Source organism: Aptenodytes patagonicus, chromosome 10, assembly GCF_965638725.1.
Source record: "Aptenodytes patagonicus chromosome 10, bAptPat1.pri.cur, whole genome shotgun sequence".
Lineage (NCBI taxonomy): Eukaryota > Metazoa > Chordata > Aves > Sphenisciformes > Spheniscidae > Aptenodytes > Aptenodytes patagonicus.
In genome coordinates this window covers 6,413,092-6,426,742 of record NC_134958.1, presented here as the reverse complement: position 1 = coordinate 6,426,742, position 13,651 = coordinate 6,413,092, and the positions used below count along the sequence as shown (strand labels likewise).

Here is a 13,651-nt window from a genome sequence, read left to right as displayed (position 1 = left end):
AAAAGCCACAAGCATGACCTTCCTAGCTGTTCCCTGAGTGTATGGAAATGGGCTGAAATGCTGCGTGTCCTTTTACCACTCTGTCACCATAGGGAACAAACATCAGTGGTGGTAAATAAACAGGGCAAAAATGTGGTGAAACAGCAATGGGGTCGTGGCCCGGAAGGCGTCTGCTTGTGATGCCTTTGCAGAGCTGGAGCAGAGGAAGTTTTGCTCTGATGGCTCTGAGGCATATCAGGGCTGTGGACTGCAGGCAGAGTGCAAAACAATACATGGGAGAGCCTCACTGCAGAACCGTCGTGGGAGTCAATTTAAAACCAGTAACAAAGCTGGCAAGGCTTGCTGGGGCAGGCCTGGTATGGAGCAAGGCTACTGAAGACGCTTTTCTAAACTGGGAGTGTTGCGGTCTTCCTGTCATGCTACAGCATCATTGTTCACTTCCAAATCTGACCTATCAATCACACTCCTTTCTGCATTTCAGGCCAAGGTGCTTCGGGAGACCAAGCCAATCCCAAACCTGATTTTTGCAATAGAGCAATATGAGAAGTTTCTTATCCATCTCTCCAAGAAATCAAAGGTAATGTAAAGCAGAGCCCTTCTGTGACCTGAACTCGGTGGAACAGTGGGATGAATGGCATGGTGGAAGGCTACTGCTGGTCCACCTTTTAAAGTCTCTATTAATGCTCAAATTAGGAAGGCGTAAGGACCTTGCATCTCTTACAGCCTTTGCCCGAGCTCCTGGCCCAACGCTACTGAATTGCTGTCACGCTGATACCAGCAGGTGTCAATGGCAGTACTGCCTGGGACCTCAACCAGAAACCTCGTATGGTTTCTGGATGAGCAGAAACTTACACACCTAATGCCAGCTTTCCTCACCCCTCTCCCCCAGGCCGTTTCGTAAGCAGGAGAGAAATGTACCATGATGAGGCACTACATGAGAGTGAGAGTAACTGGTAATCACTTGGCTTTTAGGAAAGCATAAATGGGCCACTGGATTGCATGGGGGCAGGTGCTTTTTCACTTACCTTTTGCTTCAATCCTGCATTATTACTGTGATGGACTCGGTCCCAGTTCTGCGCAAAGGACTAGGCAGGGTAGAATACTAAATTAAGATGCTAATGGCGTAATGGTTTCACCTTGGTTGCTGCAGGTGAACTTGATGCAATATATGAAGCTAAGCACCTCCCGGGACTTCCGCATCAACGCATCCATGCTAGACAGCGCGTTGCAGGAGCATAACACAGAGGATGCTGAAAATGAGCCAGACAACGAGCAGGTCAGAACTCATTCAGCTGCTTTTACCGATAGGTTTCCCCCTCTTTTGAGGCCAACTGTATCTGTGAGCTGTGCAGGTATATGTGAAATTAGGACAGTTTGTCTTCCCTGGGTTAGCTCTCACTTTAATACTAAGCTGATACGAAGGAGTGAACAGTTAGTCCGGCTAACATCCCCTACACTCCAGCCCTCTGCCTTGAGTGACCTTTATTTCCATGCACCAATTCTCTGGATCTCCGGTCTTAGGGAAGTGAGACTGCTCGTAAGGCCTTGTTGTTTGCCTCAGCAAGCAGAGAGGTCTATCAGCGTTACCTCTGAGGACCTACTGGCTGGCCAGGATCAGACCTTTGCAGCATGATGCAAAGTGGTTTTGCATCCAGGTTAACTCTTGTAGATAAACAGCTGGCAGGGCAAACTCTGCAAGGCATCATTCTCCTCAGACCCATCTCCTCTACTAGATAGTGCTGGTGAAGGTAACGCAACCTGTGCTGGATAAAAAAATAAACAATTTACTTTGCTGATTGTCCAGGTTTTTATTGGTGCTTCTGTCCACATTTTCCTGAGTGTTTCAACAAGCCAAAACCCAGCACAAACAGCCCCTGTCCTGTGCCACTGATAACCCGCGGTCTAAGTTCTAGCATGAAGTGGGGTGGGGGGTCCACGGGGAAAGTCTCAGTGGGTGAGAGGAGTCCCATATTCGGGTCATTTTGTTAGGGAGGAAAAAGAGCTAAATCCTCTTCTGCACATCTGGTTTCTTGCTTTAGGTAAACATTCCTTAGACTAATCACACAAAAACAATCACACTCTGTACTGCTACTCTCTCCCTCCCTCTCCAGAGCAGCACCGCAGAGCAGCCAGATGAGAACCAGGAACCCAAAAAGAAGAGACGGCGAAAAAAATAAAGCTGGGGTCGCCGCTGGTGCCTCCTCCCACAGCGCCTGTTCTGTGGCAGACTCGCCTTGGTCTTGGAGAACCGCGTGTATAGAGATGACGGTTTGTTGTTTCTCTTGCCAAATACTTATGACTTCTTCCTTTGTGCCCACGGGCGTGCAAGCAGTGACTTGGGCCACTGTCTCAGGTTTTACAGCTGGCTGCTGCCCTCGGAAGCGCCTCTGCTGTTCAAACGTGCTGCTATCAAAACCTTCTTCCCCAGGAACATCCCTTCTTACAGCAAAAAGGAAACAGGGTGACCGGGATCAGTCCCTGCCAAAAGATCTCCTTCTGAAAAGGACAGCCAGGCTCTGGCACGCTCTCTGGACAACTGTCATTCTGGCACTCTAGCGTCATCATTTCTTCTCCAGCGAACCTTTGGTTATTTCAATTAGCTGATATATATCCAGTGCTTCTCCTGGAAGACAACGGCACAATCAGGTCCCTGCATTCTGCAGCACACTCAAGAGACTGTGTAACATGAGAGCGTGACGGTCACGATTTGCTTTAGTTCAGAGCGTGTAGCACAAAAAGCCCTAAATTTATTCAAACTTCTGTTTTGTGTGGTGGTGTGAACGCGGGAGCCAGCACCAGCAGGAAGCCAGAAACACGAGCTGTTCTGCCTCGGAGCTGAAGCTTGCTGCTGTGGGCAGCTCCTGAGAAGCAGAGGAGTGACGGCTTCCTCTGGCGAGGCTGGCTTTGCTGTTACGTTTTTGCTGACCCTGATACCATGCACTTGTTTAACTTGTCTTGTTCTTGGCAAGAACAGAAGTGCCCTTTTTGCCCACAGAACACAAATCCCGTTTCTAAACCTTACCCTTTGCCTGTAAGACTCCTAATAAAGGTTACCTAAGGGTGGAGCGCCTGATGTATTCAGTGACTGAGAGAACAAATCTGAGGGCAGGTTCTTCTCATCTGGGAAAATGCTGCCGCACGTGGAGGAGGAGCTGTTTAAAGCAGCTCCCAGCCGAGAGTTAAACGTTTGCTTGCAGCAGTTAAAGGGTTATGTTGAGTGCCGTCAGAGATGACTGTAGGCCTTGGGATTGTTGGGGAAGAACGCAGCAATGCCAAAGCAGTTCTCTGAACGCAGCCTAGGCTGTGCTGGGCTAAGGGGGAGCGGGGATGGAGAGAAAGCACCGAAGGCTGCTTTTCCTTGCTGCACCCAAGGAAAAGTTTGGGTCTAGAGGGCAAAATAGACGAGGTTGAGGCACCTCATTTCAGAGAAGGAACAATTCAATCTTGGGCTGTGTTAAACGTGCACAAGAGGGCTCCTCTCTCTTTCAGGGGCACAAAGCAAACGTGTGCGTGGGATAACAGAGCCAAGACAGAGATATTTGGAAGCAGCAGCACAAGCTACTCGGGGATTGAGAAAGGAAAGAGGGGTACAGAGGGGCTGGCGCCAGGGTGACTGTTGCCCTGCAGGGCAGCTGGTGGGTCAGGAAGCAAGGGGCTCACGAGGCGCCTCTGCCGAACGGAGGAGCCCTCGGGGAACGGCGGCTTAGGCCAAATGCTCTGCCTAAGCTGGGGAGGCTTGTGCACAGAGGGGATTACAGGGCAGGGGTTAGCTTGCACGGACACTGCTCACCTTGAGGGATGCCGTACTTCTTCTCCATCCCGGTTGGATTCGATGGCGTCACGCAGTTCATGGTCACCTCTTTCCTTAAGCACTGGTCAACGTCCACTGCGCTGAAAAAAGCCACTGACTGTGGCAGATCCTGGAGGCCCAGTTTGTAGGCAAACATGCACCTGGAAGAACAAGAGACCAGGTGGGACGGTGCTACGCATCACCCTTAGCCTTCTCACACCCGGCTTTGATCCGCCACAGCTTCACAAAATACCGGCCTGCCATCGCTAGCAGGTTACTTCGCACCCACGTCACTCAGCGGCTGGAAGACAAGGTGCTTTTTCAGTACTGGGTAGCAGGAGGGTCAAGTATTGCTAAAGTGGATGTGGGAGGAACAGAGTAACGGTACGTTGAGCCTCCTCGGAAGAAAGGAAGGACCCGGCCCTTCGCTGCTGGCTAATCCTCCCAGGCAGAGCAGATGCTGGATTTTCCCAGCAGGAAGCCCCGTGCTCACAGGAGCTGGCACAAAGGCACAAACATCAGGGCGTCCGCCCCCGCTGCGCCTGCCGCACCGGCACAGAAAGGCTGTTTGCTGTATCCCTGCCTCAGCGCAGAAGAAAACAGCTCAGCTTTGGCCGGCTCCCATATAACTAAATACCCCACGGCGCCGGGAAGGGGATTTGGCAAAGCTGGCTGTGCCGGAGCTGGATTGAAGGGAGGCCTTTGAGATCCAAGAGCTTTCCAGGCTGAGCTTAACCTTGCACGAGGCAGGGAGGCAGCAGGAACGCCCCACGCTGCGGAAGGGGCAACAGCGCTGGTGCTCGCAGCAGAGACAACAAGCCGTGCCCCTTGCTGTCCCCTTGTCCTGGTTTCGGCAGGGATGGAGTTAATTTCCTTCCTAGTAGCTGGTACAGTGTTTTGGATTTAGGATGAGAACAAAGTTGATAACGCACCGATGTTTTAGTTGTTGCTAGGTAATGCTTACACCAGCCAAGGACTTTTTAGTTTCCCATGCTCTACCGACTGAGAAGGCTGGGGGTGCGCAAGAAGCTGGGAGGGGGCACAGCCAAACTGGCCAGAGGGACATTCCACACCATGGGACGTCGTGCTCAGTACATAAACTGGGGGAAAGCTGGCCAGGGGGGCCGCTGCTCGGGGACTGGCTGGGCATCGGTCAGCGGGTGGTGAGCAATTGCACTGTGCATCACTTGCTTTGTGTATTGTTATTATTATCATATTATTATTATTATTATCATTTTATTTCAATTATTAAACTGTTTTTATCTCAACCCACGAGTTTTTTCTCACTTGTGCTCTTCCAATTCTCTCCCCCATCCCACCGGGTGGGGGGGGAGTGAGCGAGCGGCTGCGTGGTGCTTAGTTGCTGACTGAGATTAAACCACGACACCCCTGAAGGCACAGGGGAGACAAGGGATGAGGAACAGTTTCAGGCTCCCGGCCGCTCAGTCAAGCCCAAGGGCTGCTGCCACACGACGGCCGCAGACCTGAAGGGAATGGGAGGTGATGTGCTCGCATCCCAGCAGAGCAGAGCGATTGGCTCTGTCTCCGCAGGAGCCAAAACCTGATGATAGCCCCCCTCTCGCCAGCAGATTATCCCTGGAAATCGAAGCCGAGCTCCGTTTATAGCCACCCAAGTCACGCGTGAAGAAATTGCAATCCCCAGCACTGCCGACTTCCCTTGAGCAGAAAACTGCTCTGCACCAGCTTGCTGCGGGCAAAGCTAACGCCTTTGCTGTCGCCCCAGTCCCTTGAGCTTGCCCCGTCCCACCCCAGAGGCACTGGTGCTCGTCCCAGGAGACACCACAGCCGTCACATCTCACCGCGTGAGGAGGTTGGTGATCTGCAGGGCCAGGGCTGCCCGGTAGCGATCCTGCTGCTGGACCAGGTAGCGCACCTCGTCGTGGATGCTGATGCAGAAGCGCCCGTTGATGTCGAACTCCTCGAAGAGCCACTTCATGGCGACCAGCATGAGGTGCAGGTAGTCGACGGCCGAGCTCTGCACCACCCAGTTCACTCTGCTGGTCAGAAACTGGTGGAAGGAAACACAGACGGATGCCAGGGGAGCATCGGGGTCCCAGGCCCGATACAGGAGAGCTCCTGGGAGAAGCCTGTTAAATTCAGGGCTGTTGGGTTTTCCTGATGGCATGCAGATAAAGAGGCAATGGGTTTGCTGCATGGCTCCAAGAGCCTGCTGGGTCTCCTGCATCTAAGCAGGGCTGAACTTGGGGTTGCTGTTTCGGATAAAACAAGCGAAGCCGAGAGCTCAGCAGCACAGAGACGTGTCCTTACCTCCCCCCTGGCCACGGCGGGTTCCAGGGCCCTGCTGATGTGACAGCCCAGCACCGGGGTCTGCGGGGACGGGGATAAGGCGATGCTCTCCAGCTTGTTGAACATTTCCGACTCGGTGCCTCCAGCCCACACTCGGTGCTCCACCACGTCCCACTTCTTCTTCCTCCGGGACCTGGCAGGGCAGAGGGGAGGTTTGCTGGAAGCGTGGGACGAGGCTGCGGGCCCCGTTTGAGACCCTCAAATGCTCCCTCCCGGCTTGGGGCAGCCGGACAAGCCCCTGCAGCATCCTGCTGCTAATTGCTCACTGGGAGAGACTGGGAGCCCCCAGATCAAATGGGACTCAGCCCTGGGACAACAGGGAGGGAGGATTGGGACCATCCAGCCCCGTCTCTCTTCTCTGCCTGCGGGGCTGCAGCTCCCTCCGCCTCACACCCCGATGCCGCCAAAGCTGCATGGGGTCGGAGCATCTCACCTTTTCACGGCTTCCCTCTGGAGCTGTTGGACATCCTGGGCCGACACCGATCCGTCCTCCGCCCTGTCCACAGCCAGGTCCAGCTGCCTCACCAGCCACTCCCCCTCCTCAGAGAGACGAAACCTGGAGGGGAGAGTGACCCATGCCCAGGTCCCATGGGACACCGCCACCATCCCCGTCCCTGCTCACCCTCTGCCTTCCCCAGGCAGCACCCACCTCCGGACGCCCTTGGTGACCGCGTACATCTGCTGAGCCTTCTCGCGCGCCTGCTGCTGCGTCAGCCGATGGTTGAACTGCATCAGCAGCCGCTCAGCAAAGGGCTGCCCGGCCCCGTAGATGCGCCCGTAGTTGAAGACTTTGGCATGCTCTCGGCTGATGCCCACCGTGGCGGCCGTCTTGCTGTGCAGGTCTGTCGCGTTGCTCTTCTTCCCCTGCAGGGTCATCCAGCCGAAGGCCGTGCAGCCTGCCAGGAGGGGAGCGGGGGTTGGACACCAAATGGAACCGGGCTCGGGGGGGTCACCCCGCTACCCAGCGAACCCGTCCCCTGCGGCACAGGCCCAGCTCACCGTGCATGCCGGCGAAGTGCGCCTCGCCGAGGACAGCGGCTATCCAGAGCTCCTGGGAATCCACGTCTGCGCCCACCAGGGAGTAGCCGGGCGGCACCTGCACCATGGCTTTCAGCTCGCTGCCCACCCGGTCGGCCTGCGGGACACGATGCCCAACTCAGCGCAAGCCCTGCACCTCCCTCTCATCCTCAGCGGCACAGAAGCAGCCTTCCTCCCGCAGCTGTGGAGTGCTGGCACGGCGCTCCCCGTGCCCCTAAATTTTGCGCTGAAAGTGAAAACCAGGTTTGACGCACACGTGGGGCATCGCCCACTTGGTTACTCCCCCTAGGCTCTTCCACCACGGAAGAAAGGGAGCTTGGGGAAGGAGAGAAACCAGTGCTTCAGCGTTTTCTTCTCCTTTCACCAAATTTTGAAGCTCAGGAGCCTCTGCTGACTCCTTCCCCCCTCCCAAAGTCAAAGCACGTCAGCAAAGGAAGGGCCCCAGCACCAGCCCTGCCACCTCAAACCCCAGTACCCAGCCCCAACTCCCATTTCCAACCCAGGCTGCTCCCACCGGTCCAGAACACACAGAGGATGCCCCAAAGCACCCCCGCAAGGACCCGAGCGCAGCCGTACCCGGGCATTGCTGGCCGTCAGCCATGTGGGCTCCACCGCCCGGCGGGTGATGGTGCCTGCGGTCACCACCTGCGGCAGGATGGCTCCATAATCATCCTCCTCGTTATAGTCGGGGTGCCTGGGACAGAGGTGAGGGTGAGCATCATCCTGCGAGAGCCCTCCCGGAGCAGCGTAGAAGGGATTGTGGTCCCAGCTGGGCCCGTTCTTCCCCGTACCTGGTCACCACGCGAGGCAGCTCCCCTTTCTTCAGCCACACCACCATCTGGGAACTGGGGGGACATGCGGCAGGCAAGAGATTGAGCCCCCCGCATCTGCACGACCTCCCCTGGCTGTGACGCAGCCTCCGCCCATCCGCGGGGATGTCACGATTCAGCTGAAGGTGGCCACTCACCTGATCCGCTTGTGAGCGTTCCTCCAAAACGAGATCATTTTGTTAATCTCGAGGGCTCTGGTCCCATGGGTGCGGCCCACGGCAGCCCGCAGGGTCCCGTCCTCCATCTGGGGCAAGAAATCCTTGGCAAAAGGGCTTCCCACGTTGTTAGCGTTCCCGTCCTTTAGCAGCAAAAGAGATGCCAAGGCTCAGCGTGCCACCGCTCAGCATCAGTAAAGCTCTGTGCATCCTCCTGCCCCAGCTAGAGATGCCTTTCCACCACCCTATCCCACGGGACGAGATCACAGGGGTCCCAGCAGTGCTGCAGCACCGGGGCGACAGGCAAGGTGACACGGCTGTGCAGCAGGACCAGGGGAACAGGGACGCGGGAAAGCCCTCAGGAAGAGCCCCAGGAGCACCCGACTTGCCTTGTGAGGCAGCTTGAAGAACCAGCACCCGGGAATGTTGACATCGTTGTAAGGACCATTGCCGTGGTGGTACGAGGGCTGGCTCCTTGCCTCCGCCAGCTCACACAGCTCATCCATCTCCTCCTGCGACCAGTGATGCGAGGCGATGCCAGGAACCCCCCCGGCATGGCGGGGGGAGGAAATCGAGGAAAGAGGGACCCATTTGCCACCCCGTCCCGCAGGAAACCCCCTTTACCTGCGCCAGGCTCTGGTCTGCTCTGCTCATTTTCTCCTCCACATCCACCTCCAGCTGGCTCAGCTCCTCCACCTGCAGCACAGAGGGACCGCGGGGGGAAGCCGGGTCAAACACCAATTCTCCAGTGACTTAACACTTATTAAAGGAAATTTCTTACTTCCAGCCCACGGAGCTACACACGGGGCTGTTTTTTGCATGCACACAGGAATAAACCCAGCCCCACATCTCCCACCCACCGAGGGTACCCTCCATCCCTTCCTTCACCTTCTGCCACATCGTGCTGCCGTCCATCACCAGCAGCTCATCCTCCATGGCGGCCTCCAGCCCTGGAGGCTGCTCCTTGCCTTTCTCCAGGCAGTACTGCCTGTACAGGTACTCAATCACCCTGGCAGAGAAGAGGGCAAGGCTCAGGCACCCACGACAAGGACCGAGGCTCTGAGGCAGCACCTGGGCAGGGTCCCAGGGAGCTCCCAAACCCCTCTGTGGGGCAGCCCCCGGCTCGGCACCCCGCTACGTCCCCCTCACCTGTGCGGGCAGGGAGGACCCTCTGCCTCCGAGGGGGCTGCCAGCAAATTGTCCTGTCGCCCTGGCACCAGGTAGCCCCAGCCGTGCTTCTCCGAGTAATGGAGAGGGAAGCCGTCCCAGGCCAGGCGCATCAGCTTCGGGGTCACCCTCATCTGCAGGCTGATGAGGCTGGGTCCCGGCACCCACCCCACCTCCTCCAGGCGCGGGCACAGCTTGCGGTACCAGCTGGGGAGCAGCAGGGATGGGTCAGAGAGCGCAGGGCAACCCTCGGGGACACCCAGGGTCCCCAACTCACCCCGGGTGGCCCGGCAGGTGCTGGAGTCTCTTGGGTTGCAGCGCAACCGTCTCCTTCAGACGCTCCAGGCAGACCTGGCTCGCAGGGGCTTTCAGCTCCTCGTCCTCACTGGGGGGGCCGGGGTCTGGTGGGGCAAGGAGGACTGGCTGGCAAAGAGCCCCCCGTGCAGCCGTGCCAGGGACGGGGACCACCACGCGCCCCAGCACAGGGACGCAGGCCAGCGATGCTTCACCCTGCCAGCACCAACGAACCGTGTCCCTTCGTCTGGGCACCCACAGGAAGGCGTCCCTCAAGCATCCCTCGTCCCCACGGACCACCCACACTCACCTTCCTGCCACTCCTGCGTGGACCCATCTGAGCCCACCGCCTCCGCGGGGGCTTTGCTGTTCCTGTTCTGATCCTTCTTCTTCTTCCCCGGATTCTTCTTCTGCTTAAACTCCTGCGTGTCCCACTCGAGATCCCAGAGCCAGGGGTCATCTTTGTACCTGCCGACACACCATTGTCACACCGCAGCTTTGCTCCCGTCCCCAGCACTCGCCCGCAGCCCCCCATGGACCACCCGGCGTCAGGTCTCTGTCCTGCAAGCGGCAGGACCTGCACCCCCAGCCCACGGGTACTTGTCCTCGTGCAGCAGCTGGCAGGCATCGTTGGCCAGGTTCATCAGGGACTTCTTCATCTCCTTCTGCAGCTCCTCGTAGATGCCCTGAGCATCATCCAGGTACCTCTTCCAGTTCCCGTTGACCGGCAGGTAGGACACCCCCATCTCCAGCATCCCTGCAAACGTCACGGGGTGGGGGCACCTAGAACCCAAAGCAGCGAGAAATTAGATGTCTGCTGGAAGGGATTTGCCCTGGAAGCACCAGACTACGATGGACATGAACGTGTCTTCACCTAGAGCTTCCCAGCCCTGTACAGCCCTTGATGCTGTTCCCCTAAACCCGTAATGATCCCTGTATCTTCTGCCTGCCTGCACATAAATTGCTGCCCTAAAAACAACCCTGTGCAATACCCCCAAAGCTGTATCGCTCCGATCTGCCTCATTAAGTCTGCTCACCTCCTCCAGACGTGCTGTGCTGCTGTTTATTCCTTCTCGCCTACAGAGGGGGAGTCTGACGTCCCTCCTGAAAAGGGGTTCAGGGCCCCCCCAACCTCCCACCGCCACCCCAAGGACAAGAGGAGCCGCACCCCATGCCCAGAGGGACCGCAATCCTCCCCACTGCCGGCGAAGACCACAGCCCCTCGGCCAACGCTGGCCAGAGCTCGGCGGCTCTCACCTCTCCATGAAGAGTGGCAGCTGCTCCTGAAACACCTCATGGGTGGCCTGGACATCGCGGGCACAGTACGACATCAGGTCCTGGGGGCAAAGGCAGGTAAGAGCAGGCAAAGCAGCCGCCCCTCTGCCAGCACGGGGCAAGGCACCCGGGGCTGCGGGAGGATGAGGGACTTCACAGCCCCACGCACACCCAAAGCCCTCGCAAGAAAGGGCGGCAAAATGGAAACTACCCCAGCAGCTGCTCCCATCCCGCTCCCATTTCCAGCTCCTGCTGCCCGTCGGGATGTTGGGATCGCCGCCCGCACCTGGAAGTGACTCCTGATGTCGGCCATGCTCCCCTTCACAAAGACCTCCCGCGCCTCCTTCTCCAGCGGGTCCCCCCCGACGTACAGTGCGTGCACGTCCGCCAGGTTGTTGATGCTGCTGACGTTCACCCAGTCCCACGAAGTGACCTGTGAACGAGAGGGGGGTCAGACGGTGCGGGACAAGGATGGGCCGCGGCCGAGATCGGGAGGGATAAAGGATGCTGCTGCTCCATTGTAAACCAAGGCCACCTCATCCGGAAGGCGCTGGGAGAGCTTCACCCAGCAGAGCTGCTCTAACAGCTCCTACTCTGCCAGTACAGGAGCAGATGGTCCCGGTACAGGAGCAAACGGTCCCATTACAGGATCAAACGGTCCCCTGCCACCCACGCCACTGCCAGCGGCTCAGCTCCCTTACTCACAGCTGGCCCCTCCGTTTTGCTGCGCGTTTTCTTCATGTGCTCCTTGACCTGCTGCAGTCCCTTCCTCTTGCCGTGCTTGGCAGCCATCCAGAGGCTGCGCTGGAAGCCCGTCAGCCCCGAGATGGCCATGTGCATGCTCATGGTGTCCAGGAAACGCACCCGGGAGCCCTGAGACACATCGGGGGAGAGAGGAGAGGTGGTTTGGGATGTGCTGGAGGAGGAACGTGCTGCCAGATGTCCTGTAGCTGCCAGCAAGCACCGCCCTGTGTTACAGAGCTGCAAGTCCTCTGCTCGGGCTGCTTTTGTCAAGGCAAAGTTTAACCTCCCGGCACCCCTCTTCTGAGAGCCAAGAGCATCCCCAGCGCAGACTGTCAGCTGCTCAAAGGCTCCTGCCACGTCCCCAGCTGCAACCCTGCAGCCTCCAGCAACCTTATAGGGTGCAAGAATATCTCCCTCTAAAGGGATTCAACCTCAACCTGTTCTGCGGGACAAGGCGAGCACAACCCTGGGGTATCTGTCAAAATAACCCTGAAAAGCCAGCGCAAACGACTATCCGGATAATGAACCGCAGCTGCCGGCATGAAGCAACGGCACCACGGATTACCTGGATGAGGTACTGCTCCTTGATGAATGCCCGGTCGAAGGCCACGTTGTGCCCCACCACCACTCTCTCCGGACAGTCCTGCTTGCCAGCACAGACGGTGCCCGCCGGGCTCTCCAGGGGAATGAGGTCGGCCAGGGTGAGGTGGCTGGACCAGGAGTACCGCTGCTCCAGCAGCCGCTTGCTGCACCACGAGTACCTGCGGATGACATGCGGCACCCCACAGCCGTAAAAAATAAAGTACGGGCTCCCAGGACCAAAAGCACCCGCTGCAATGTGGGGTGCTCAGCAAGATCCCACCCGTGGGAGCGCTGCACTCGCTAACCAGGACACACGTCCCACATCCCAGAGCCGCGCTTCGGGGCTTTGCTGTGTTTTCCCTGCAAGCCAGCGGTGGTTTGCAGGAAGAGGCTCTGCTCGGGAGCATCCCCATCCTTCCCGAAGCTGTCCCCCCCCACCACTGCGACCCCAAGCATCACCACCGGCACCGCATCTCACCAGGCGTGCGGCGAGACCGCCACGGCCAGCGTCGGGCAGTGGCCGTCAGCCACGCACACCTCCACGTCCAACACCACCGCCCGCTCCTCGGGGAAGTCGACGGCTTCCACTTGCCCATCGGGGCCGTAGCGGGTCCAGCCGAGCTGCCATGCCCACTGCGCGGGCATGGGGGGCAGCTCACACCGTAGCAGCTCGTTGGCCGCCTCCAGGTAGGGCAAGCTCTGCTTCTGCGCCAGGAGGCGAAAATGCTCGTCGATGTTGTCCCCGTACATACGGGGCAGCTGCAGGTCCACGTCGGGCAGCGTGGAGGTCTCCTTGCCCCACAGGTCGTGGCGTTGCAGGTGCTCCACGCTCCTCTGGATCTCCGCCACTGAGTATTGTACCTGGGCCCCCCGGAAGATCTGTTCGTGGAGGGTCCTGGACAGCATCTGGATGTTGAGGGGGTTCATGCGCCGCTGGCCCATGGCGGGCTCCTGGCTCGGGTTCTCTGGCAGCGGGCGGCTGGCGGAGGAGCTGGAGGTGCATCGCCGGAGCTTGGCGCCGTGGGCTGCAGCGCAGCCCCTCACCGATCTCCTCCAGAGCAAGCGCCTCATTTCCCCCCGCTCTGGGGATGCACCTCCACCACGGGCTGCTCCCCCCGGGCGGCCGGAGCTGCAGGGAGAGAGCAACAACGAGGGGCGAGCTCGGCACCGCCCGCTCAACCCCGCTGCGGGGCAGCCCTGACCGCCGCTACGGCCGCGCACGGTCGCAGCTGCCCGAGGCACCACACGGCCGGGGAAGGCCGGGCTGCCCGGCTGCGCTGCACCCCCCCGCAGCCGTGCAACCCTCCCCGCAGCCGTGCAACCCCCCCCGCAGCCGTGCACACCCTCCCTGCAGGAATGCACCCCTCCCAAAGAATGCCCCCCGCCCCGTGCCCCTACCTGGTCCCGGCGCGCGCCGCCCGGGCCCGGGCCGGAGGGCGGATCCAAAC

At 58.7% G+C, this 13,651-nt stretch overlaps 2 protein-coding genes across 2 annotated transcripts in view; one reads left to right on the top strand and one right to left on the bottom strand.

Annotated features, from left to right (window-relative positions):
- FANCI (FA complementation group I) overlaps window positions 1-3,063 on the top strand; it is a 25,219-nt gene extending 22,156 nt beyond the window's left edge. The window contains exons 35-37 of the mRNA XM_076347933.1: window positions 482-577; window positions 1,151-1,276; window positions 2,112-3,063. Of these exons, the coding sequence (XP_076204048.1) occupies window positions 482-577; window positions 1,151-1,276; window positions 2,112-2,177 (288 nt within the window). The 3' untranslated portion in view covers window positions 2,178-3,063. The remainder of the gene's footprint in view (window positions 1-481; window positions 578-1,150; window positions 1,277-2,111) is intronic.
- On the bottom strand, window positions 1,789-13,651 carry POLG (DNA polymerase gamma, catalytic subunit). The gene is made up of 23 exons (XM_076347934.1): window positions 13,602-13,651; window positions 12,682-13,332; window positions 12,187-12,382; window positions 11,583-11,750; window positions 11,164-11,310; window positions 10,860-10,939; window positions 10,203-10,385; window positions 9,913-10,070; window positions 9,586-9,709; window positions 9,291-9,515; window positions 9,030-9,150; window positions 8,766-8,837; window positions 8,531-8,653; window positions 8,124-8,284; window positions 7,948-8,001; window positions 7,733-7,850; window positions 7,118-7,253; window positions 6,768-7,014; window positions 6,552-6,674; window positions 6,080-6,251; window positions 5,611-5,819; window positions 3,791-3,951; window positions 1,789-2,623 (listed from the first exon to the last, which is right to left on the bottom strand). Exons 2-23 carry the CDS (start codon window positions 13,272-13,274, stop codon window positions 2,562-2,564), a joined length of 3,633 nt encoding a protein of 1,210 aa, XP_076204049.1. The 5' UTR covers window positions 13,275-13,332; window positions 13,602-13,651; the 3' UTR covers window positions 1,789-2,561.

Bases quoted from the DNA above. Each gene is read 5' to 3' on its own strand.
- POLG (XM_076347934.1), bottom strand. From the start codon at position 13,274: ATGAGGCGCTTGCTCTGGAGGAGATCGGTGAGGGGCTGCGCTGCAGCC. The intron at 10,386-10,859 runs GTGAGAGCCGCC...TTTGGGTTCTAG, and splicing joins CTGCCACTCTTCATGGAGAG to GTGCCCCCACCCCGTGACGT. The intron at 7,015-7,117 runs GTGAGCTGGGCC...CCCTCCTGGCAG, and splicing joins GCACTTCGCCGGCATGCACG to GCTGCACGGCCTTCGGCTGG.